The sequence below is a fragment of the Tursiops truncatus genome, chromosome 20, assembly GCF_011762595.2.
Source record: "Tursiops truncatus isolate mTurTru1 chromosome 20, mTurTru1.mat.Y, whole genome shotgun sequence".
Classification (NCBI taxonomy): domain Eukaryota; kingdom Metazoa; phylum Chordata; class Mammalia; order Artiodactyla; family Delphinidae; genus Tursiops; species Tursiops truncatus.
In genome coordinates this window covers 33,184,219-33,206,202 of record NC_047053.1, presented here as the reverse complement: position 1 = coordinate 33,206,202, position 21,984 = coordinate 33,184,219, and the positions used below count along the sequence as shown (strand labels likewise).

Genomic DNA, 21,984 nt, shown 5'->3' with positions numbered 1-21,984 from the left:
GGTGGGAACTTTCTGCTGTTCTTGCGCTCAAGGATGAAGCACGGCAGGTGCTCACAAAAGCCAATTATTGCTTGTATAATTAATAAAAAACATAGCTTGCTGTTTCGGCACTTCTAAAATGTTAAAAAAAACAAGTCTCAAAGTGTAAACCTAGATAATACTTTAATAAAAGTTACCACAACAAGACAGACGGCGCTGTTTTGCCTGAGCGAGCGGCAGCCCTCTACTGCTGTGCTTTGGCACAATTCATCTCGTGTGATGAGCTTACTTTCGCCCCTGTCCTAAGAAACTACAACACCTGCTTAACAGGTATCACGAGACAAGGTGGGAGCGTGGGTCTAGAACTCTTACTCTAGACCAATAACATGCCTATATAGGCTCTAGTTCCATCCTAGAGGGAAGGGCTGAGAGTCGGGGTCTATGTCCTAGAGCTGAGATTCAGAAGGAAGTATGGCTCCGTATGTGTCTAGAACACCACGCTCTAGAACTGGGTGTCTCTGGGGTAAGAAAGTTAAACCTGTGGTGATCTGAGACTGGCCCAATTCAGGCCAAGACCAACAGCTGGACAGGGCCCAAATCCAGCCTCTCTCTAGTTAGAAAACAGGGGTCCATCTGGGTGAAGGACAGAAGGCTGATGGATCCAGAACAGAGCCTGGCAGCATGCCTGTGTTCCAGCACAGACCCTGGGTGCAGAAATGGCCCTGGCTGGGGTGCCTGGTGTTCCAGAACCTGTCTGCAACAAGGCAAAAGGTGCAGTAGCGAAAGAAGGAAACTAATCCTGAGCTGCAGTGGACCTATAAGTCTATGGCTTGGTGGCCATGAAAAGGGCAAAGGGCTCCAGGAACTGGCTGAGCCTGGGGTGGGGAAGATTTATGCCCTGGTTTTGTCAGTTTTGGAACCCGCCGCGCCATCTCGGGAAAAGGCTTTGGAGGGTGTGAGTGTGGAAGGAAAGAAGTGATCAGCCAGGACCATTTTCAGACATCCCCCTCTCTGACCCCTTTCCCGGGCCCAAGGATCTAAGGGTCTCAGCAGCCCCGGAAGTCATGGCCGGCCCCTAGGCTCCCTCAGGGTAGAGCACCTGGTGGGACGTGGCTGCTCAGGGCATGAGTGTGGCAGCAGGGGTGAGAGCAGGGCCAGAAGCAGGGCTGGGAGACAGGCTGCGGTGGTGGCGAGTGAAGGGAGCCTCCAGTCCGGGGACTACATGGCAGGGGCCAGGGGGACTGGAAGGGGAGGTCTCAGGGACACTGTGGAGAGAAGGCCCCTCAACCTGTCCTGTCTTGTCGATCCGGGGACGGCTGGCGCTGGCTCCGGTTCCAGGCTCCTCCCTCCCTGTACCCCACAAGCGGAGCTTCCCCCCACGCCCGGCTAGGCGTCCCGGACCCCAGGAAGGAGTGAGGGTGTCTCCGCAGAGCGCCCTGGTCTGGCGAAGTGAGCACTGGGCCTGGCGGCTGGACCAAGCGGAGCGGCGGCAGCGGTTGGGAAGCTGAGGCGGCGGCGGCGGCGGCGACAGCGGCTTCCCCCTCCTCCGAGAGCCGGTCCGGGGGCGGGGCAGGGGGCGGAGACGCCGGGAAAGAGCGGGAGGTGAAGCTGGGCGGGCGGAACCCCGGGGTTCCTTGGAGGCAGGGAGCGGCGACGGTCTTAGAGACAGGCGGAGCCGAGGCAAGGCCGCATGTTTCGCATGTCTCGGGGTTCAGAGGAGGAGGGACAAGGAGGCGACTCCACTGAATGGAACTCTGGATGGGGGGAGAGGTTGGGCTTAGATAGATGGAATGGCGGATGCCCCGAGAATGGAGAAAGGGACCCTACTGCCTGGGATGGAGGGCAGAACTGGATGAGGAAGGTGGCGGGAATAACTGAAGAGGTAGCGGTGGTGGTGAGGTCTAGCCTGGGGTGAAATCCGGCCTCCTTAATGTCTCTGCTTTTGTGTGAGACAAATTGGTCAGTCCCTGGTCTCCATACCTTTCTCCTTTACACGTTTTTTCAGCAAATATATTACCCCCATCCCGATTGACTCCTAAGAGAAAAGACCATAAGAACTGGAGGGAGATGGATGCCAGGGTCTGCACCGGAGTGGGAGGGGTGCTGGCCACAGATTTGGAAAGTGGAGAGGCCAGAATGGAACGACCTGTGCCAGGGATGGGGCGGGAGGAGGATGGGAGGAAGCGGAGGAACCGGCGAGGAGGCCTTCTAGAACGGGCTCTTCGGGCCCAAAGCGCTCAGCCTGTCTCCCAGGTGAGGGGAGAGCAGTGCCCTCCACATCCCGCTGGCCAACAGAAGCACATTCCAGGTTAGTAGGAACAGCGTCTTTAATGGGCCCCGCCTCCCACGCCGGCTAAGCCGCCCCCCTTGCGTGCAGCCTTGGCCTCTTCCACAGCGGTGCGCAGGGCGCGGGCAGGGTCCCTGCGAAGCACAGCCAACGCCCCGAGCAGCGAAGCGGCCCCGTCCCCCGCACGGAGCTTTTGGCCACTCAGAAAATAGTGGGGCAGCATCCCGGCCTCGAGCACCCGGCCCAGCTCATCCAGCAGCCCGAGGCAGCTGGCGCCCGCATTCTCGGCTCGCGCCAGATAGGGCGCGGGCAGCCGCTCACACGCCCAGTAGAGCAACGTCCGCAGGAGGTAGGGCGCCGCGACCCTAGTCCTGGCCACCAGAGGGCGCAGCAGCGCCTGGGCCGCCGCGTGCGCTTGCAGCAGGGGAACGGGTATGCGCGTCTTGAGCGCCAGCTCTTGGCGTGCGAAGTAAAGCTGCCAGCAGGAGGCGTCCGGCCGCTCTGTGCCGCCGCCGCCGCCGGGCACCAGGGAGAAGGAAGACGACTCCGAGGCCAGCGGGCCGGCCCACGAGTGGCTCCGAGCCCCCTGGGACCAGCCGGCCACGGACACCACGGGGATCAAGTCGAAAAGCAGGAGGCGGCGCGGGGGCCCGGGCGTAGCCAGGAGGATGGTGGTGATCCCCGCGTGGCGGGCTGCCTGGACCAAGCGCGGGGCACCCGGAACCGGAAACGGGGACTCAGTGACCGCAGCCAGCGAAGCAGAGAACCGGGCAGCCACCTGGGCGGGGCACAATGTGGGCCATGCCTCCGGAGCCTCCAACGGCTGTGGCACTGGGCTAACGTCGGTTGCTTTGGTGACGTCACCATTCGTTTTTTTCAGTGGTGAGGGAAAGTCAACATCGGTTACGTCTTGTTGAGGCAACTCTGGCACTGAAACATTACTAGGTGAGTTTTCCAAAGACTCGTGTGCCTCAGGCTCAGTGACGTGTAGCTGGTCCACAGAGATTTGCGGATCCTTGGGAGTTTCTTTGCTTTGGGCTGGGTGGATCGAATCACGTCCTCCTGGGACTGGGGGTCCTAGGCAATCCTGTCATGCCTCCCGGACCGAGGTTCCGCGTACCTGCTCTGGGAGGAAGAGCCATGTGTAACAGGATCCCACATCCGGTTGCAGCTCCTACCCAGTGCCATCTAGCGAAAGCACGGGCACCAGGAGTGTGAAGCCGGAGTCGTAGTGAGGTCCCCGAGCGTAGGGACCTAGAGGCGCAGGCCCCAGATCCAGGGAGCCCTCGCGAATCCCGCAACGAAGTTGCAGGAGCTCTGCCTGAGGAGGAAAGCGAGGGTCCCGGCAGTGAACGAGACCTAAGGAAAGAGAAGGGACCGTAAAGTCGTGATCCAGAGCCGGGGCGGGGTGAGGCGGAGCTGAGAGCTGCAAGTTCCCGAAGGCTGGGAGGGTTACTTACCAAGCAAAGAGAAAACAAAGTCCTTGGCCTGGAGGAGATCTGGTCCTGGCTCGGGACCTTCACTCCAGCTCGCCTGCAGCTGCGCCGTTCTTGCGGCGCAGTTCTTGCAGCTGCGCCGCAGAGCAGAAGTCGATGTCCGTGAGCGGCCGGGCTGGGGCTGGGGGCGGTGGGCCCCACCAGGGAGCACTCCCCCAGACCGCGGAAGCCATATGGCTCTGTCGTTTGGGGGCTAGGAAATACAGAGACGGGAGGAAGCCCAGACGGGCCGTACCTTTTGCTGCGGAAAACTGGCCCCCGTTCTTTGCTCTTCCAGAGGCCAAGAGGGTTCCCAAGACACAGTCCGCCAATGGGTCTGCAGACGAAGGGCCCTAAATTTAGTCTTGAAAGAGAACAAATAAATACCTCCTCCATCCTTGCCCTTTTCTCATATGCTGGTCCCCGCCCCCATGGAACGGTTCACCTGACTCAGCAGGTAGAAAGTAGCTGTTTGGCCCCTCCTAAGGAATGCAATAGCCTCCTTCGCTGCCCCTTGTCTACGTCCCCTTACCTCTTTTTCAGAAGAGGCTAGTGGTTTGCGGCTTCCCTCTTAGGGTTAGCTGCAAAGGCTGGGAAGAGAATGGATAGGAAGATTCAACAGGTAACTTCTTCCCGCTGCCTGTAAGGCCACGCCCTTAAATTATAGCCACGCCCCTTTCTGGAGACTGTCGGGGTGGTTCCGGACCAGCCCGGCCTCCAGTCAGAGTTCAGTCACTCCTTTTGCTCTGCAGAGATCTCGCGGCTGTTCTGGGAGTTGTAGTTTGTCTTCAAAGCTACCAGGGCGTTGGGGCCACGCCCCCACATCCTTTCCTGTTCCGTTGAAGTAGTGCCTGATGGAAGTTGTAGTTTCTATGGAGGTAAGCTATTCTGTGTCTTTATGATAAACTATTCTGTGTCTTTACAAGGCCAGGTGAATCGCACAAACACTCCTTGGGGTCAGAACAGAGGCCTAATAGGATGGATCTGAATAGCAAACAATAATGAGGGACATACACTAGGGCATGCAGAGAAATAGGGGACTCTACATCTCACTTGGGAGTAGAGGAGCCCTGGTCATTTAAATCTAGAAGGGTTCTTGCATGCAATTATAACTTCAGTTTAGAGATGAGACTGCAAGCCTAGAAAGGTTGCACATGACTTGTCCAAGGTCAGAGCTGAGCCAGAGAGGTGTTGGAAATGGGCTCTCCGGCTGGGACGTATCTCCTTGGAATCGGCGGTGGTAACGTTAGACAAGAACACACCGATAGTGTGCATGTAGTGACCCAGGGATGGACATCTGACTCAGGGAAGGGACATATTAGTGTTGCCCACCTCAGACACACAAGTGGTGGCAGGGAAAACGCTTTGGAATCTCTCAGCTTATGTGTGTATACAGAAGAGTTATCAGGACTGAAAATCAAGTCCAGAGGAAACTCCAGCTGGGCTAGGGCAGGGCAATGAAAAATTATCAGGGGAAGGAAATGGCTTTCAGCGACCAGTGTTATCATGGACACAGCTAGGGTCCAGGATGAAACTAGGAGCCAGAATAATAGGACAGAAAGACAGGACACCAGAGACACGCTTACAGATTAGACCGATGCACACTGGACCAGGAATTCTTACATGCCTTTTACCCAGAGGTCTGTCTCCACACTAAACTGGGACTAAGTCCATGGGCAAGAAAATTAAGTGGAGACACCTCGAAATATTTAGAGGCCTATGAAGGAGGGTACCCTCAGAATCCAGGGCTCAATTTGGGGAGCCTAAAACACAAGGTTTCCTAGTCACTGACAAAGAGAGGTCTTCTCCCTCAGTAACCAAGAGCCCCAAACACAGCCCAGAACGGGGGAGGCAAGTTTCCATACATCTGGTCGTGACCCAAGAGACCAGATGAGGAAAGCTGAAGCCTGGGCTCTTTCTCACAGTCTGGGGAAATCAGGCATTGGCTGTCCATCCCCACATCTTACCTCCTCCCCAGAGGGTGGCTTCTGAGCCACCCTAAAAAGAGCTAAGTTCTCTGGGCTCTGGGGGAGCTTTAAGATGCTGGGGGTGGGTGACAGGGAAAGGGAAATTGCTGTAAGCTCTGAAGCACTGCTCTGCAGTAGCATTTTCCATGATGATGCAAATGTTCTAAATCTGTGCCGTGCAATGCAGTAGCCGCTAGCTCCACGTGCCTACTGAGCGCTTAGAAGGTCGTGGCACTGAGGAGCAGAGGTTTTTTTTTTTTTGGCCAAGCCATGAAGCTTGCGGGGTCTGAGTTCCCCGACCAGCGATTGAACCCCAGCCACAGCAGGGAAAGCGCCAAGTCCCAACAACTGGACCGCCAGGGAACAGAATTTTTAACTTTTTAACTTAATTTTTAACAGAATTAATTTTCCTTAATTTTAACTAATTTACATTCTAATAGGCATTTGGCTAGTGGCTACTGTAATTGACAATGCAGCTCTAGGGCCTTGGGGATGAAGGATTCAGCTAGACAGTGATGGAGGGAAAGCAGGGATACCCTCCTCATCAAGCCCTGTGGGATGGGGCTGGGGTGGATGTCCTCAAGCAACCACAGAACACTTCTCTTGTCTCTTTATTCCTCATGCATATCTGTCCCCTCTTTTTCTAAGTTGCTCTGAGCACACTGATATCCCCACTCCTTGATGGGCTCCGGTGAGTTGTTGGAGGTCTCTCGGTGAAGGCGCCTGGGAGACAGAGCTTCTCACTTGTCCCTGCCTGCTCTGAACTGTCTCTGGCGGGCGTCAAAGACCACGTGCCCGAGCCGGGTGCCTGACGGGTGGTAGGGCTTCCAGCTGGTTTTGGGAGGCGTAGACATCTGGCGATGATTCTGGCAGGCTGGAGGAACTGTATCCTTGGGGTGGTACACCCAGCCTTGGCTGCCTGCTTGCTGGGAGGGTGATTGCAGCACAATCAGCACAGGTACCTCTGAGAAGGTTAGCAGGTCATTGTAGGCCACCTGAGCCCTGGGAGAGCGGCAGTTCTGCCTGGGTGGGACAGAAGGCCGTGGTATGTGCTGCCCTGCATCCTTGTGGAGGCCAGGATTTGGGATAAGGCATGAGTTGTTATGGAGGCCTGATCTCTGGGATAAGCCAGAGTATTGAGTAAGGGCTGGACCCTTATGGGGGCCAGGAAGCTTGTGGAGGCCTGGATCTTGAGCAAGGCCTGTGTTCTTGGGGAGGCCTGGGTCTTGGATAAGGCCTGGACTCTTGTGGGTGCCTGGGTTTGTGGTAAGGCCTGGGTTTCTGGAAACTCTGCAGACTTTGGAAAGGCCTGGGGTCCTTGGGAGGACAGAGCCTTGGTTGAGGTCTAGACTCTCATGAAGTTCAGGGGGTTGGGCCTGGCTTGGGGTTTGGGAAGTAGTGGATAACTGGGGAGGGATGGGGCCCTGGGAAGAGAGGACAGACTGAGAAGACTTGGAGGTTGGGGGCAAGGTGGGGGGTTGCATTAAGGTGGAGGGCTTCTGGTGGTTGCTGTGTTGATGAAGGACCCAGGATCTGGGAGAAACAAGAGGCAGATAAAGAGTGCATGGTGGAGGCATGGTGCATGGTGACCTCTGGGCACTGTTTTGAGAATGGAAGTAAGGTTGGGAAGGTACAGCATCCTTGGAGTACAGGAATGTGGGGTAGACTGGAGTCTGGGGGTTCGTGTTTCTCTTCTCAGACCTGCAAGGATGGAAGCTACAGTAAGGGAAGGTCTTGGACTGTACAAATTTGTCTTTGGAATCATTTGAGATCTTCCATTCCATATTCCCCAACTCCGGGTAACCCAGTATGGATCCTGTGGAGGGCTTAGCACTGTCCCCACTACATTGCTTCAGTGTTTGCTCTGCTGTACCAGAGCTCAGCAGACCATGCCTCTCTTGGGGCCTGGAGAGGGTACCCAAGTCCTTTCTGGAATACCCAGAGTTCTGAGGGGACACACATGGAATAAGTTCTGCTTTACCCTGCGGGCATCACAGACTACATGGCCGGAGGAGAGGCCTTGGCTGAAGGCAGACAAGGTAGAGGAAATAGAACCTAGGATGGGGGTAGGGGTGGTGGAACGGACTGGAGTGGTCATCAGGGCCATGACCAGCGCTGGGACAGAGGTTGTGGCAGAGATCGGGACAGGGGCTGGTGTAGGGGCGAGGGCAGGAGTAGTAGCAAGGGCAGCAGTTGGGGGAGGGACCAGAGTGTTGGCATGGGTATAGGTCAGATGAGCATGGGTCAGGCTGCAGACAGAAGTGTGGCCCAGGGATTGGGCTGAGGCAGGTGAGGGGGCCTGGGCTTGGGCCTGGGCTGGAGTATGGGCTGAAGTATGCTCAGGGCCATGGACCTGGGCAGGGCTGTGCTCAGGGGTGAGGGCTGGGGAGGGGGTCTGGGCCTGGGGGGTGGTGTGCTCAGGGGGGTGGAATGTGGAGCAAGTCTGGACCTGAGGTGGGGCGTGCTCAGAGGCGTGGGTGGAGGAGAAGGTCTGGGCTTTGGCAGGAGTGTTCCCAGTGGGGTGCACTAGGGAGAAGGCCTGGGCCCGGGCGGAAGTGTGCTCATGGGCGTGGCCTCGGGAGCAGGTCTCCGACGGGGGGGGGGGGGGGGGGGGGGGTGTGTGCTCAGTGGGGTGGGCTGAGGAGAAGGTCTGGGCCTTCGCAGGAGCATGCGCAGGGGGCTGAACTGGGGGGCGGGTCTGGGCCCGGGCTGGGGCCTGGGCTGGGTCAGAGTCTGGGGTCTTAGTCTTGCTCTCTTGGGGCAGGCGGAGTGGAAACACGTCCACCTTGCTCATCCTGCGGAGCTTGGAAGATGTCTCTTACCTGGAGTAAAAGTTGGCTTGGGACTTTAAGGCTGTGACTGCAGGGGCCTCCGCAGCTCTCACTACCCGCTCCTTCCACAGTCTCCGTGGAACCTGCGTGGAAGCCCCAGCCCGTCCACACTGAGGCGGCATCCGGCAGTACTTAGAAGCCTTCTCATCTTTTTTGTCTCGTATCCAGGAGTCAGGGTGGTTTGGCTGCCCGAGCAGGAAGTTTGGGCGATGGCGGAGGCGGGAAGAAACTCTTGAGCGCGGTTTCTTGGGATCCACGCAGCGGCGCCTGCGCATGCGATGGCTGTCTACACAGCTGGCTTGCTTGTCTGCGGGGAAAGGCGAGATGGGTCAGGGCCTGGGTTCATGAGGGGCTGAGAATCAAGGCAGGGATAGAAGAAAGGGGACAGGCCCACATCCCCTGAGCCCACGCTGGCGCCCACTCACCTTTGGGGAAAATTCGATTGAAGAGTGCCCGCAAGAATCTCTTCAGATGCCTCCAGAGCTGAGGGAAGAAGGGGAGGGGGGAGGCCAGGAGCAGGGTTAGCCCTGAAATCCAACCCTTGTCCGGCCACACCCCAGCAGCCCCCTCACCTCGGCCCCTTCAAGACCCCAGGGCTCCCCCAACCCCGCTGCCCAGATCCTGCCCTGACCATAGTCACCACGTTGATCCCCACGATGAAGAAGATCAGGCTGAGCAGCAGCAGAGGAATTAAGTCTTCTTGGTCCTGGCATTTCCTGGGTTCGGGGCTAGGGGCCGGCTCGGCTGTGTAGCAGGTTCCCTCACCCATGGCCGGGGGTCCCAGGACTGCCTGGGCCCCCTGCCCTCCTCTTTTAACTGGGAGTCAGACTGGGTCATAATGGGGCAGGTGGTGAGGTCACAGTGAGGGAGGGGCATTCCCTGGTTACCAGGGTGAGGTAAGCTGAGCCTGGACAGTCAAACAGGGCCTGTAGGCTGGCACACCTCCCCTCGAGCGGTCAATCATTCGCTCACCGCCCGCTGACTCACTTGTTCAAATGACACATTCCATCTCTTGGCCCCTCCTGAGACTAGGAAGACCTTGGCCTCAGAGCCCTGCAGAAGGCCTGGCTGGAGTCCAGAGCCTCAGCCTTCTTCATGCCCTTCACTGGGCGTGGAGCTGGACCTGCCCAGATGTGGAACCTCCCAGTTTGGAAGCAGCTTCTTGTATGAGGCTCTTTGGGGACAGGGACAGCTGAGACACAGAGGAGGTGCCCAGAGACCAGGGGTTTGGAGTCTGCAGCTGCAGATGTACTTAGTGCATGGTATAGGACCGGGAGGGGCCTGCTGGCAGGACTGTGGCCACTAAACTAAGGGGACCCTCAGGCCAAGAAGGGGACACTGGCTTCTTATTGCAGGAAGCCAAGGGCAGGGACCCAGGCTGGCAGAAGGAGTGGTGCTTCCAAGCCACAGACTACCAGTGTTTCCTGGACTCTGGCGCTCTTTGTTCCTCTCTCCATGCCCTGCCGCTCCCGCCCCCGCCCCCGCCCCCATTTGCTGCTGGTCAGTTCATTTTCCCAGTCTGGCTCCCGTGCAGAGAGGGCCTCGAGGCCGAGGTGGAAGGTAGCAGCGAGTTGGCCCACGCTTGGCCCTCCTACACTTGCCGCTTCAGCACCAGGCTGTCATACATCTGGTAGTTGGCATTGCCCCCCGGGTTCCAGCTGAGTGGCATGAAGGTGGGTGGGGGTGGAGGGTGCTCGGTAGCCTGGACGTCGGGCAGGGACTGGAAGGGGCGGAGGAGCAGTGCTGAGCTGGGAGCCGGGGCCCGCTTGTACGAGGCCTCTGACAGCACCATGAGGGAGGCGGAGGTGGCCAGAGGGCGCCGCACAGGCAGCATCTCGGCCCATTCGGCCGCCCGGCGCCGCACCTCGTGGGGATCCCGGGAGTAGTTCAAGTGTCCCGTGGACGGGTGCGGGCTGCGGTTGGGTTGGCTGTGAGCACAGCAGGGGAGGCTCCGTCTGTGGGCCGGTGGCGAGTTGCGCTGCCAGGCTTCGGGCCGGCAGCCCCGAGGCACCAGAGCGGATGGAGGCCCAGAGCCCTCCAGACCACGCCGCCGCTGATCCCAGGAGTCATACGGGAGCTGGCCCCTTGAGGGGTAAGTGCTGTGCCCCCCAGGGACCCACGAGGGGCTGGGGGCAGCCGTCGGGGAGGTGGTGGAGACGAGGTCCACTGGTCAGCTTCCACGTTGCTCCAGATGCGGGTTGGTGAGCAGGGGGCCCCGAAGGACTGCAGCCTTAGCTCGGACTTGGCCTCCACACGCTTGGCCATGCGGCGCAGCTCGGGCGACAGGTAGAGACAGGGTGGTGGCAGACTGGCCAGGATCCCACCCTGGCGGCCCCAGAGACCCACGTTGGAGGGCAGGCCCATCTGCTGGTAGAGCCCTCCCCAGCACCCCCACGGGTACTTGGGTTGTGGGAAGGAAAGATCCTCCTCCTCCTCCAGGTAGGAGTCCGGGTCCTCCCGATCAAAGGAGGGCATCGGCCGCAGCTGTGACATCCCGTGGCTGCGATGCGGCCTACGGAAGCCTGAGCGGCTGTAGGGGAATTGTCTGCGGTTCTTCGGCCTCCGCTGGTGGCTGCAGGGGCGGCGGCTGCAGCTGCGGCTACGGTTGCGGAGATGATGGTAGGAGGACAGGGAGTAGCAAGCGGGCCGGGCCATCTTCACTTCCACAGGGTCCAGGGTGCAGTGGATGTGGACGTCTTGGGCCTTGGCAGGAGGATGTTTGGGGGAACTTTCACAAGCCTGTGAGATTTCATCTGGCGGAGGCGAGAGTCCGTGAGGGCAGGGCAACTGTCAGAAGAGTTCAGGGTTGGGAACCTGGGGGCCTGGGTTTCTAGGGCCCTGGGAGTAGCAGGGGTGTGGTGCCCCCTACCTGTCTTCCATACTTACTTTTCTGATTAATCCAATAGATGGTCTTGTCTAAGGCATTCTGGAGCCCATGCCATACCTGGGGTGGGGTGGGGTGGGGTGGGTGAAAATGAAGGCCAGGCTCTCCACCCTCACCCCCCGTCCCAGCCAAGACCGTTCCTGCAGACGGAGGTGCAGGCTGCAGCTGGTTCCCACCCTCAGGCCTCTTCACCCCTACTGGTGGTCCCCAACCATCGCTGACCATGGTTGCCATGCTGATCCCAATGCTGACAAGAACGACAAGGCCCAGCAGCAGGAGCAGGAAGTCCTCCGCATTCTGGGTACTTTCTTGGTATTGATGGCAGCACCCCAGGTTGTCATACCAGAGCCGGTTTTCCATGGTGGGGGGGTCCTAGGGCCACCTGGGCCGTGGGCCGCCCCCCACCACCACCGGCCCTGACCCACAGTGCACTCACGTCAGGACCTGCGGACACCCACCAACAGGTGAGGGAGCATGGTCATAATGGGGCACGTTGCAGGGAGTCACGATGCCGAGATGGCCAATCTTTCATCCACTCAGCTGGCCCTTTATGTGGCCATCTCTGCCCTCGGCTCCCACTACATGGAGCCTAGTCCCCAGAGTTCAGTCGGTCCTTCTGTCTCCATGGGACCTTGCTTAACTTGATGTGCAAGCATGGTTGCTACAGATGAGAGACAGTCTTCATAGGGACTGAATCATGCATAAAGGATTTCCTCCATTTCATTGTTCGAGACATTATAGCAGCTTATGTAGCCTGTTGTTATTCTCCACCCACGCCTGCTTGGGGCCAGCAGCGAGGGTGACTAGTTGGATGAGTGACAGTAAGAGTCCCCTCTGGGGTCGCCCCACTGCACCATCCCCTCCTTGTCCTGCTGATTTCCCTGTCATAACCCCTCTAGTACCCACCGTACCCACCCCTTCCTGCCAGGGATTGCAGCCTTAGGTGTTGGTGGTCACTGGCCCCTTTAGTTCAGAGCAAGGGTTTGCTGCCTTTGCCAGAGACCACCCCAAACCATGGTTTCTCTCCTTCCTAACCAACTTCCCTCCCACTGAGCCAACCCTCCGAGTTGAAAAACGGTTAGCTGCTGTCTTAAGAAAACCACATGAAATTCACAAAGCACAAAATAGATGTAGTTGTTGATATGACAAACGGAATCTACTGTTATCAACCGGTTTCATTGCTGGGGTCTGTGAAAGTGGTACCTGGGGAACCTCAAGTCATTTTCTTTGCACAATGAACATCTCAACAGATATAGAGGAACAGGGAGTTCCCGGGATGTCCGGTGATTAGGACTACACGCTTTCATTGTTGAGGGCCCCAGTTCAATCCCTGGTCAGGGAACTAAGATCCTGCAAACCACACTGCATGGCCAAAAAGAAAAAAAAGAGAGAAAGAAATAGAAAGAGCCAGTGGGCATTTTCCATCAAGACTCCAAACACACAGCAGGTGCTCAATATAGACCCACTTAATGGAATCAGCTTAAAATGATCGATAACGTTAGTCAAATGAAAATGAACAGAGAAGCAGGGTGATTCATAAAAGGCCCATCTGCTCACATTCCAGGAACCCATCTGGTATGGAAGGTGAGGTCTAGTCCCTTCGACCTGGCTCCTTGTTCCCAGGTTGTGTGCGTGTGTGTGATCCCAAGTGTCTAGAAGTAGGTAGGGCCTGGGTTTCCCTGCTGTCCAGTGGATGCAATATCCTGATGAGTTTACATGGGAAACTGAGGAAGGCGGGAGGAGACTCTGATGGGCCAGTAGCAATGGGAATCTACCTGTGGGAGCAGGGGGACGGAGCGTCTGAGGCCATGAAGTTGATCCTTGGTGTCCGCGTGACCATGAATAAGTCACTTGGCGTCTCTGAGCCTCAGTCTCCTCATTTGTGACATGGAAGTGCTAATCAGAGGGGTGAGGGCACACAGGGCTGTGTGGAGGCAGCCCTTGAGAGTGTCCTCAATATTTTATCCTCTGCTCCAAGCCTTCTCGAGTATACAGGAGCTTCGGGTTCTGACTGGGGAACTGTGAGGGCCTGGCTACCCTCACTCTCAGCCATCCCTCCCCAAAGAAACCAGGGCTTCAGAGGGACCACACCTCACCTGTAGTTACAGCCTAAACCTGGGCTCTGGTAGGAGCTGGACCTCTGAGAGACTGAGGCCATGGGGATGAGGGTCTCCACTCAAGGGCAGTACTGCCTGGGGATCTGGAGTGGGATTTGGGGGGCTTCCCTGGGCACTAAAGAACAGAGTAGAGGCAGGTGGGAGGCTTGGAACCAAGAAGGGCCTGGGAAAGGGCTGAGGACAGGGCCTGGTGAGGCCAAGAGGTTGATGAGGGTCCTCAGGGCTCTCTAGGCCCTGTTGCCAGGGAGATCATTTCCTTAGCAACCAGGCTTCTGGGTGCTGTGTGGGCCCTGGCACCCCCCACACCACCACAAACCACCTCCTCTCTTCTTTTTATTCTTCTCCCAGTCACCTCTCTGTCAGGGAACAGTATACCTAGGCCTTTCCCGTCCCCTCAGCCGTGCTGGATCCAGAGACCGGGGGGTAACAGTGGGACAGGGCCTCCACCTCCCTGGTCAGCTCCCGCAGCTGCCGCCTCACGTCTCTGGCATTATAGGCTATGCGCCCTGAGGAGTGGCGCCGGGGGATGTCTGCGACGTGGGCTGGGCCCAGGATGGGTGGCTGGGCTGGCGAGCACTGCTCCTGTTCTGCCTGGGGCACCCCCCAACCGTTCCTGTGGCTCAGGGCCTGAGGGCTGTGGGGCGGGGGTTCACAGGGTACGCGTAGGCCTGTAGGCCCAGCTCTGACTGCCTCTCTTTTGAGCGGCCTTCCCTCTACAGTTTGCTGGAAGCGGATGGTCTGGGTAGGTGGCTCCACGGCATCCTGGGCCCAGGGAGTCCAGAACCCCTGGGTGGACTGAAAGCCTTCCCAGTCCTTGGGGCAATTCCAGTTGTGGGGGCAGATTGTTGTGTGCTGACGTGGGGGCTTCTCGTCATCGCTGTCAGTTGTCAGGGGCCCAGGCTACGGGGCGGTGGGCGCGGCGTGCTGAAGAGTCTCGACGGCGACGGCGGCGAGTGGGTGGGGGGGACACGATCATTTTCACAGGGTCCATGGTGCACCGACGGCAGACTGCAGGGGCGCTCTGCTTCGGGGGCTGGGTCTGCTTCCCAGGTGAGCATAACTTAGAAGCTTCTGTGGATCGGGGACAGGTGAGAGGCTGGTGGGGAGCCTGGCTCCTCCAGGGATGGAGACGCAGGTTGCAGGAAGAGAAGCTGCATAGTTATGGTGTCTGAGCAGGGAGAGCGCGAGGGGAAGGGGTCCACTTAAGGTCAGGGCTAGAACACCCCAACCTCCCCATCCTCCACTTACCTTTCTCACAAATAACATGAAACACTTGGTGTAAGAAGCCACGGAGTCTGCGCCAGAACTAGGTGGGGGAGGACACAGTGACTCCAGGCAGGCCCCCGCCACCCGGCCTGCCCCCCAGCCATCCTGCCAGCACCCTCCCACCCGGCCCCACCCTGACCAGTGTCACCATATTGATGCCAATGTTAACGCAGATGATGAGGTCCAGCAGCAACAGGATGGAGTTGCCCAGGTCCTGGCAGTTGTTGGTGCTGGGGCTGTGACACAAGGCCCACCCGGGCCGGGGCCACTCAGCCGTGGCCATGGGGGTCCCTAGGGCCCCAACCTACTGTGCCCACAGTACCACTGGCCGCCTTCCTGTCCCAGAGGCTCCTGGGGATAAGTGGGTCACAATGATGTGGGGCTCTCCCTCAAAATGTGCCAAGAGGGAGAGTCCTGGGCCTGTGTTTGACCCTCCAGCCTGGGCCAGGGCTTAGCAGAGGCCAAACCCTTCACCTTGCATGTCTCTCCTGTAGCCAGCCACCTGCACCAGCCCATAGGCCCTCTGGCCTGTTTGGTGTCTGTCCCCATCAGCCCCTGCCTGGTCCTCTACACCAGGCTCTGACCTCTGCACAGACACTGGTCCTGATCTTAACTCCCCGAACAACCCCGTTACCAATGACAACCTCACCCCAGCACCCACTCCCCCTTTCTCTCTGACCTCAGAGCTGTTCACTGGCAAGGGCTGTGGGCTCGGACCCCCTCCTCCTCTCTCACTGGCAGAGTCACTTTTCCAAGGTTTGTTTCTTTAGAGCCCCACCCCTACCTCCCAACATAACAGCAGGCAAAACCAACAGTTAAACTTTTATATTTACAATATTCTCTTCATCTTTTGCCAGGTTTAAAAATGTGTACAGAGCCGCGAAGGGTTGGGGTGGGGACACGGGATTGTCAAGGAATTGTTCTGGGGACAGGGGCTGGGCATTGGAGTCTGTGGCTGAATCATGGGGTCCCCCAGCCCCCCTCCCATGCCCCAGTTTAGGGGGCATCTGTCTACAGGGTTCAGGGCCCAGGTCCCTAGCATTTAGAAGGCAGGGCTGTTTGGAAAGGAGCTAGATCAGGCAGGGGAAGGGGTGGGAAAAGAACTAAGTTTCCATGGGTGGAGGTGGGGGCAGAAGGGACAGTCAGGAGGCAAAGTTCTGGGGAGCCAAGACCAGGGATTTGGGGGTCAGTGGAAAACAGCACTCCACCCCCTATTCAAATTTGGCACCAATGAACCCACAAAATGCCAGCAGATGAGTATTGGCTCCTTCTCGGCTGGTGTCCCTTGAAACCCTTCCCGACATTGCTCCTTTCCCCAGAGGCCCAAACGGTTTCTCTTTGGGCAGTCACCTTACACACATCCTTTCAAATCAAATTCTTCCTGCTGGTGTCTGCCCAAGCGCCATGCCCCACTGCCCCCTCCATCTGTTCCTCAGTACAGCTGACCCCGTTCTCTCCCCCAACCTGTCCGGGGAAGCCTTTCTCCCCTGCTCTCCTCCCCTCCCCCCTCCACTGCTCCTTTCCTTCAGCCCTGGGGGCCCAGGGGAGAGGGGGCAGGTCAAAGGAGGGGGTGGGCAGCTGAGGGGAGAAGCTGGCTTGAGACCAGGAAGGGATGGCTTCAGAGGGGGGCGGCGAAGGGGGGAGGGAAAACAGGGGCAGAGAGGGAGGGATGAGACATGGCGAGAAGAGGGACGCAGGCGGGACCCCTTTAGCTGCCACCTCCCCCTCTCCTGTATCCTACCTGCCCTGGCCCAGGGCTGAGGAATCCTTGGCACGTTTCGGGGGGTCTTCGCCCCTCAAACCCACCTCAGCAGTTTGGCATGGATGAGCGATGGTCTGAGGACTGAGGGAAGGGCTGCCCTCAGACCGCGGTGAGGGCTTTGGTCAAACATGCATGGCCTCTGTGGGTGGCAGGTGCCACACAGCCCCCCACCCCCCCAACTATAGGGGAAAGAAGGGCAGAGCTTAGGGTCTGTTCATCTCCTCAGGGTTTGTCCCTCCCCCTCAGCTTCTGTCAGTTTGAAGTCCTTTCACACCTGCTGTGCGAGAAGTTAAGTGCTGGGCCTGAGGCCCTAAGATGCAGGGAAGTGCTGGAGAGAAAGGGGCCGTCTGCATGGGAAAACGTACATCCACATGCAAGAACGTGTTTCCACTCAGAAATGCATCCTGGACCCAGGGGAAGACAAGTTCCCAGGCAGCACAGGGATGCAAGATCTCCTCCCTTCCCCGTGGCAGGGAATGTGTGTCTGTCATCTGTAGAAGGCGAGGCCTGCCCGGGGGAGACCGTGCTTCACCTCACTTGTGCCACGGGGGGGATACACATGCTTCGCTGGGGCGGGGGGGCTGTGATTTCCTCGCTACTTCCCAGGCACCACCCTGCGTCGTCCGGTGGCCAAGGGTCGCTGTTTGTGAACACACCACTTCCAGGGTCTCCAGGGGGTGGGAGGAGGGAGGAGGTGGGGGCACAAATCCCCACAGAAATTCTTTGAGGGAGCCAACATGTGTCCAGGGCGGCAAAAAAAAACCCTCACCCTGCACATGGTTTCTCACCCTCTCGTGAGAAAGCACACCTCCACGTGGGAAAATACTTCCACGTCTCCACACACCGAAGACGGGTGTCCAGACGACGGAGGGGAAAAAACACCCCCCCCAGTTGTTCAAAGGCCCAGGTCCAGAGAAGAGAACGGGCCACTCCGCGCGGGAGAAGCGCACACATCCCGGCGAGGAAACCCATGTCCACCTAAAGCTCCTCGATGTGTCACAGCTCCACACGACAAAGGCCTGTCGCCAAGTCCTCCTCCCTGCCTTCTGAGCTGGCCGGGAGGGCCAGGGAGGGGGGCTTCCCCGAGCCGCCCCCTATACCCGAGTGGTGGAGTGGGGATGGGGGAGCGTGTTGTTGTGGCTGGTAGAGGTGGGGGGAGGCGGGGGGAAGGGCCCAAAGGGATGGAAGGAGGGGGCGGCGGGGGAGGGGGTGGCCCCAGGCCGCTGGGCAGCAGGGTCAGGGCCCCGGGGGCCAAGAGTGGCAAATCGTCCGGCGCAGGGCCAGGGTGTAGTCGGGCGGGCAGGCGGGCGCAGGGCCTCCGCAGGTTCTGCCCCGACGCCCCGCCCCGCTTCAGCTGCAGCGACACCAGCTCCTCCTCGGGTGGCAGCTCACGGCCGGCAGCAGGGAGCAGGGTGCCCCCGCCGGGCACGCCGGTGCCCGAGCCGCCGGGGCGGGGGGGAGGCTGAGCCGCCTGCACCGCAGCTCCTGCCGCCGGTCCCGCTTGTTGTAGAGGGCGGCGAAGGCAAGGATGTTGAGGAAGAGGAGGGAGGCGCCCACGGCCACGGTGACGCTGAGCTCCGTGGAGTAGTCTCGGGAGTCCCCGGGGAAGCGGTCGTAGGCCCGGGGGCCCGGCTCGGGCTTGGGCTCGGGCGGCAGGGTGGCCGGAGGTGGGGGGGGGGGCGGCGAGTGCCGGGGGCACCAGGGGGCGGGCGCGGCGGCCAGCGCGTGGCGTAGGGAGGGAGGCGCGTGGTGGTGGTGAAGAGCTCCGTGTGCAGGTTGTGCAGGTGCGGCACGAGCTCCAGCCAGAAGGCCACCTTGTTGGCGCGGTAGTTGTCGTGCACGCGCGGCTTCAAGCCCATGTGCTGGTACTGCTTCTCCTTGCTGTTGAACTTGCTTCACACCACCTCCTCGAAGCGGTTGGGCTTGGTGTGGATAAACTTGGTGTCCTGTGGCACCGGCTGGCTGGGGTCGCTGTGGACACAGGGGGGCAGGGAAAGGAGGAGTAAGGTGAGGCTCCCATGAAAGGCAGGGGTGGGGGCGTGCTATGGGAGGAATGGGGAGAGAGATGGACAGAGATGCAGAGAGCTGGGGAGATGGGAAGAGAGACAGAGACGGATACGAAGAGACAGAGAAACTGCCAGAGACGGACGGACAGACAGACAAATAGCGATGAAGCCAGACTGCCAGAGACAGTCTGAGATGAGGACAGAGGGGCAGAGAGGGCAGAGACAGACCACCAGTGACAGAGGCAGAGTCTGAGACTGAATGAGATAGAGACATGGAAACAGAGACACAAAAGGACATGAGAGACAGCCAGGGGGAAACCAGTGAGTACAGAGAAACCAGATCAAAGCAAGCAGAGATATCAATAGATTTCAAGAGAGAGAGGCGGAGACAGCAATAGACAGACAGACACAAACCCTCACACACACTCAGATACACAGATGGGAGCACTCAGAGGGCCGAGCTCTGGGAGGAGAAGGAGAGAGCTGGGTGGGCAAGGGAGGGAAGGAGAGACAGACACGGAGCCAAAGGCACCAAGTGAGCCCGCCCCCCAGAAAAGACAGGGACCTCCCTGTCCAACTCTTCTGCGTCTCCAACACACACGGAGGAGCTGTCTGGCAGGTGTCTGAGTCGAGAAGGCAAGAGTGCCTTGATGGAGGAATGATGGCCGTGTGAAGGAGAGGGAGAGAAGGGGCTGAGGAAGGAGGCGGTGTGTGCCCTGACCTGCAGGGATGCCCGACCCAGCCCCTCTGGCCCTCACCCGGTCTTGGCGAAGTTGGTCCAGTAGGTCATGACCACGGCGCGGAGCATGACATCATTCTTGGAGAAGTTGCAGGGGAAGAGGTCGGTGGCACCCACCATGGGCACACCAAAGACATAGGGTAGCTCATCCCCGTGCGCTGCATCTGCCCACTCGGGCCGGCTGTCAGCCTGCAGTGGTGGTAGAAGGTGTAAGAGTAGACAGGGGACTGGTAGTCAGCGTGCAACTTGGCGGTGGCCACAGCCGGTGCCACCCACTGGTGGCTGGTAAAGAGCGCCAGCAGGGTCTTGCGCCACATCTCGCCATTGTCCCTGTCGGCCCAGTCCATGTACATAAACTTGATGGTTTCCCGCAGCACATCCTTGCCCTCCGGGTAGCCATACAGGTTGTCCACAAAGTTGGAGACGGTGAAGTCGAAGGCGCTGGCGGACACGCCGTCCTCGCTCTCCGCCGAGTCCTCCACGGACTTGAGGCCCTCTCCCTGGTTGACACCGATGAGCATGTCATAGTTGAGGAATTCTCCCTGCTGCATGAGGATCTCAGGGTCACCAGGGACTATGTCACCGTCCACCACGGGCCCAAAGGCGATATGGTAGCTGGGGAGAAGGGGTCAAGGTCGCATCACCTGTTCACCGGCCTCCTCTCAGCTCACAGCCTGCTGAGTCCTGTGCTCAGAAGACCCCTCTCCCCTAGTTAAAACCTTCTGAGCCCTTCAGGGTACTTGGCCTCTCGGGAAGTCCTCCCTCAAGCACTTCATGGAGCCTCGTGCACACTGGCTCTGTTTAGGCACCTCCGCCTAGGCAAGGCTTCTGGGAGAAGGCAGGGCCCCGGGAGGGCCTTGAAGTCCACCTCTCCTGGCTAAATGGAATGCTTGTGGCCTGCGGGCACCTCTCACCCTCAACCTCCTTGGAACCAGCAAGGAGAATGGAGGCCTGGACCTGGCCCTCTCCCACCCCCATACCGGGCGGGCTGTATGTCCTTGTCCACCAGCTCCCGAGAAGGCTTCCGGCGCAGACACTCCACGGCCTTGGCTCTGTCCTCCCGGTCACAGCCCACCTTGGCCGCCAGCAGCCGCATGTACTTGAGCGGCTGATAGTTGACAGACCAGCTAGAAATAGCAGTGCCACTCTGGGCGATGGCCTTCTGGAACAGCCCTGGTGGGACAGGCAGGCTTCAGGCTGGGCTGTATCAGCCTGAGGGAGGAGAAGGGAGACCTGGTGGGGTTGGGGGTGTGAGAAAGGGGACAAGAGGGACAGGCTGAGGAGGTGGCTGGTACCTTCCGAATGGTGGGAGAGGATCAGAAGGTTGACACAGGAGGCCCCTGCCCCAGATCCGAAGACAGTGATGCGCTCGGGGTCGCCCCCAAAGTGGGCAATGTTCTCACTGAGCCAGCGCAGGGCCTGGATCTGGTCCACGAGCCCGCAGTTGCCTTTTGCAGCCTGGTCCCCAGTGCTGAGAAAACCTGGGGGTAGAGGAAGAAAGGGCGCTTCCTGGGGGTGTCACAGCACCCTTGCCCTCTTTCTGGGCAGCTCAGTCCAACCCAGAAGCCATTCTGCTTCTGCTGGGTTTAGAGGAGCCCTGCCGGCAGGCCCTCCTCCCAGACTCCAGCCCCTAGAGTTGGCTGCCCACACTCACCCCAAGCCGGTAGTTGAGTGTGGCTACAATGACGTTGCCGTAGGTGGCCAGGACAGAGCCATCGAACATGTTCCCGGTGCCCTCCATATAGGAGCCACCATGCAGAAGCAGCATCACCGGCTTCTTCCCCCGGATATCTGCGTGGGGAGGGGGCAGGTAGGTGGGCCGGGGGGTGGGGGACAAGGACACAGTCAGACCAGAAGCAGCACCGCGCAGCTCCCAGGCCTGCTGAGTTCCAGCCCTGAGCTCAGGGGACATGTCACTCCCATCCCTGGGGGGAAAGACCGGATTCCCCTCCCTCCCTCCCCAGCTAGCCCTGGCAGAAGATCCCACCCCACCTCCTGCCGGTGTGCCCTACAGCACTTCTCCCCATGCCTGGCAGACCTTCCAAGAAGCCTAGCAGAGGCAGGGCTGGGGGCTGGCCCTCCTCAGGGCATCTGCTGGACCCAGGGGAACCCTCCCCCCCCCCACACACACACACAGCAAACCTCCTTCCTGCTCCTAGGAAGAGCGAGCTCCCAAGGCTGCCACTGGAGCTAGAGATCCTGGGAGGGTCCTGGCGTTTCGTGGGCCTCAGCTCCACAGGGTAGCCTGGTCTGTGGGTGAGGAGGTGCCAGGCCCTAGGGTCCCTGGGGGCTTGGTCTCCTCCCCACCCTAATTCCTTTCTAGGTCGCCTCCCCAGTTACCATGGCAACCCCCAGCTTAATTACTGTGGCCGGAGGCGGCAGGGTGGGAAATAGCCTGCCTAATGAAGCCAGGGTGCAGCTCTAGTCTCGGACCCCCCAAACTGGCCTAAGTCCTGAGTTCTGGACCCTTCTCTTGCCATGTCCCCAAAGGATCCCATGATCACTCCCATATGTAGAAGGCCCCTTGAGGGGTAACTAATTCCGGAAGAGGGTGGGAGTCTGAGAGCGCTTGCCGGGGTCCCTGCCCCTGCAGCTCCTCCACGATGCAGCCGCAGTGCCTGTGCTGGCGTCAACCCTGGCCTCCAGGCCCTCCTCTTTCTTGACACCTGCA

At 59.2% G+C, this 21,984-nt stretch overlaps 2 protein-coding genes and 3 pseudogenes across 3 annotated transcripts; all 5 read right to left on the bottom strand.

Annotated features, from left to right (window-relative positions):
- Nucleotides 1-2,288: 2,288 nt before the first annotated feature.
- On the bottom strand, nucleotides 2,289-3,935 carry LOC117309456 (transmembrane protein 102-like; annotated as a pseudogene).
- Nucleotides 3,936-4,940: 1,005 nt separating this feature from the next.
- On the bottom strand, nucleotides 4,941-9,540 carry LOC117309457 (uncharacterized protein SPEM3-like). 2 transcript variants are annotated; one of them, XM_033847225.2, is made up of 4 exons: nucleotides 9,171-9,540; nucleotides 8,965-9,022; nucleotides 8,531-8,846; nucleotides 4,941-7,409 (listed from the first exon to the last, which is right to left on the bottom strand). In XM_033847225.2, the coding sequence occupies exons 1-4, from the start codon at nucleotides 9,306-9,308 to the stop codon at nucleotides 6,449-6,451; spliced, it is 1,473 nt and encodes a 490-aa protein (XP_033703116.2). In that variant the 5' UTR covers nucleotides 9,309-9,540; the 3' UTR covers nucleotides 4,941-6,448. The 2 variants fall into 2 exon arrangements, with proteins under 2 accessions (XP_033703116.2, XP_073654525.1); XM_073798424.1 differs by having other exon boundaries at nucleotides 4,941-6,634.
- A 500-nt stretch (nucleotides 9,541-10,040) lies between these two features.
- Nucleotides 10,041-11,970, bottom strand: LOC117309458 (uncharacterized protein SPEM2-like). The gene is given in 4 exon segments (XM_033847226.1): nucleotides 10,041-10,666; nucleotides 10,669-11,292; nucleotides 11,426-11,483; nucleotides 11,646-11,970. Coding segments are annotated over 4 exon segments (1,446 nt in total). The 5' UTR covers nucleotides 11,784-11,970.
- A 639-nt stretch (nucleotides 11,971-12,609) lies between these two features.
- LOC117309549 (spermatid maturation protein 1-like) lies at nucleotides 12,610-15,089 on the bottom strand (annotated as a pseudogene).
- A 2,278-nt stretch (nucleotides 15,090-17,367) lies between these two features.
- On the bottom strand, nucleotides 17,368-21,225 carry LOC101336410 (neuroligin-2-like; annotated as a pseudogene).
- Nucleotides 21,226-21,984: the final 759 nt, after the last annotated feature.

Excerpts from the sequence above, each read along its gene's own strand:
- LOC117309457 (XM_033847225.2), bottom strand. The coding sequence starts at position 9,308 with ATGGGTGAGGGAACCTGCTACACAGCCGAGCCGGCCCCTAGCCCCGAA. Across the intron at positions 9,023-9,170 it reads GGATCAACGTGGTGACTATG|CTCTGGAGGCATCTGAAGAG; the intron begins GTCAGGGCAGGA and ends TTCTTCCCTCAG. Across the intron at positions 8,847-8,964 it reads CAATCGAATTTTCCCCAAAG|ACAAGCAAGCCAGCTGTGTA; the intron begins GTGAGTGGGCGC and ends CTTTCCCCGCAG.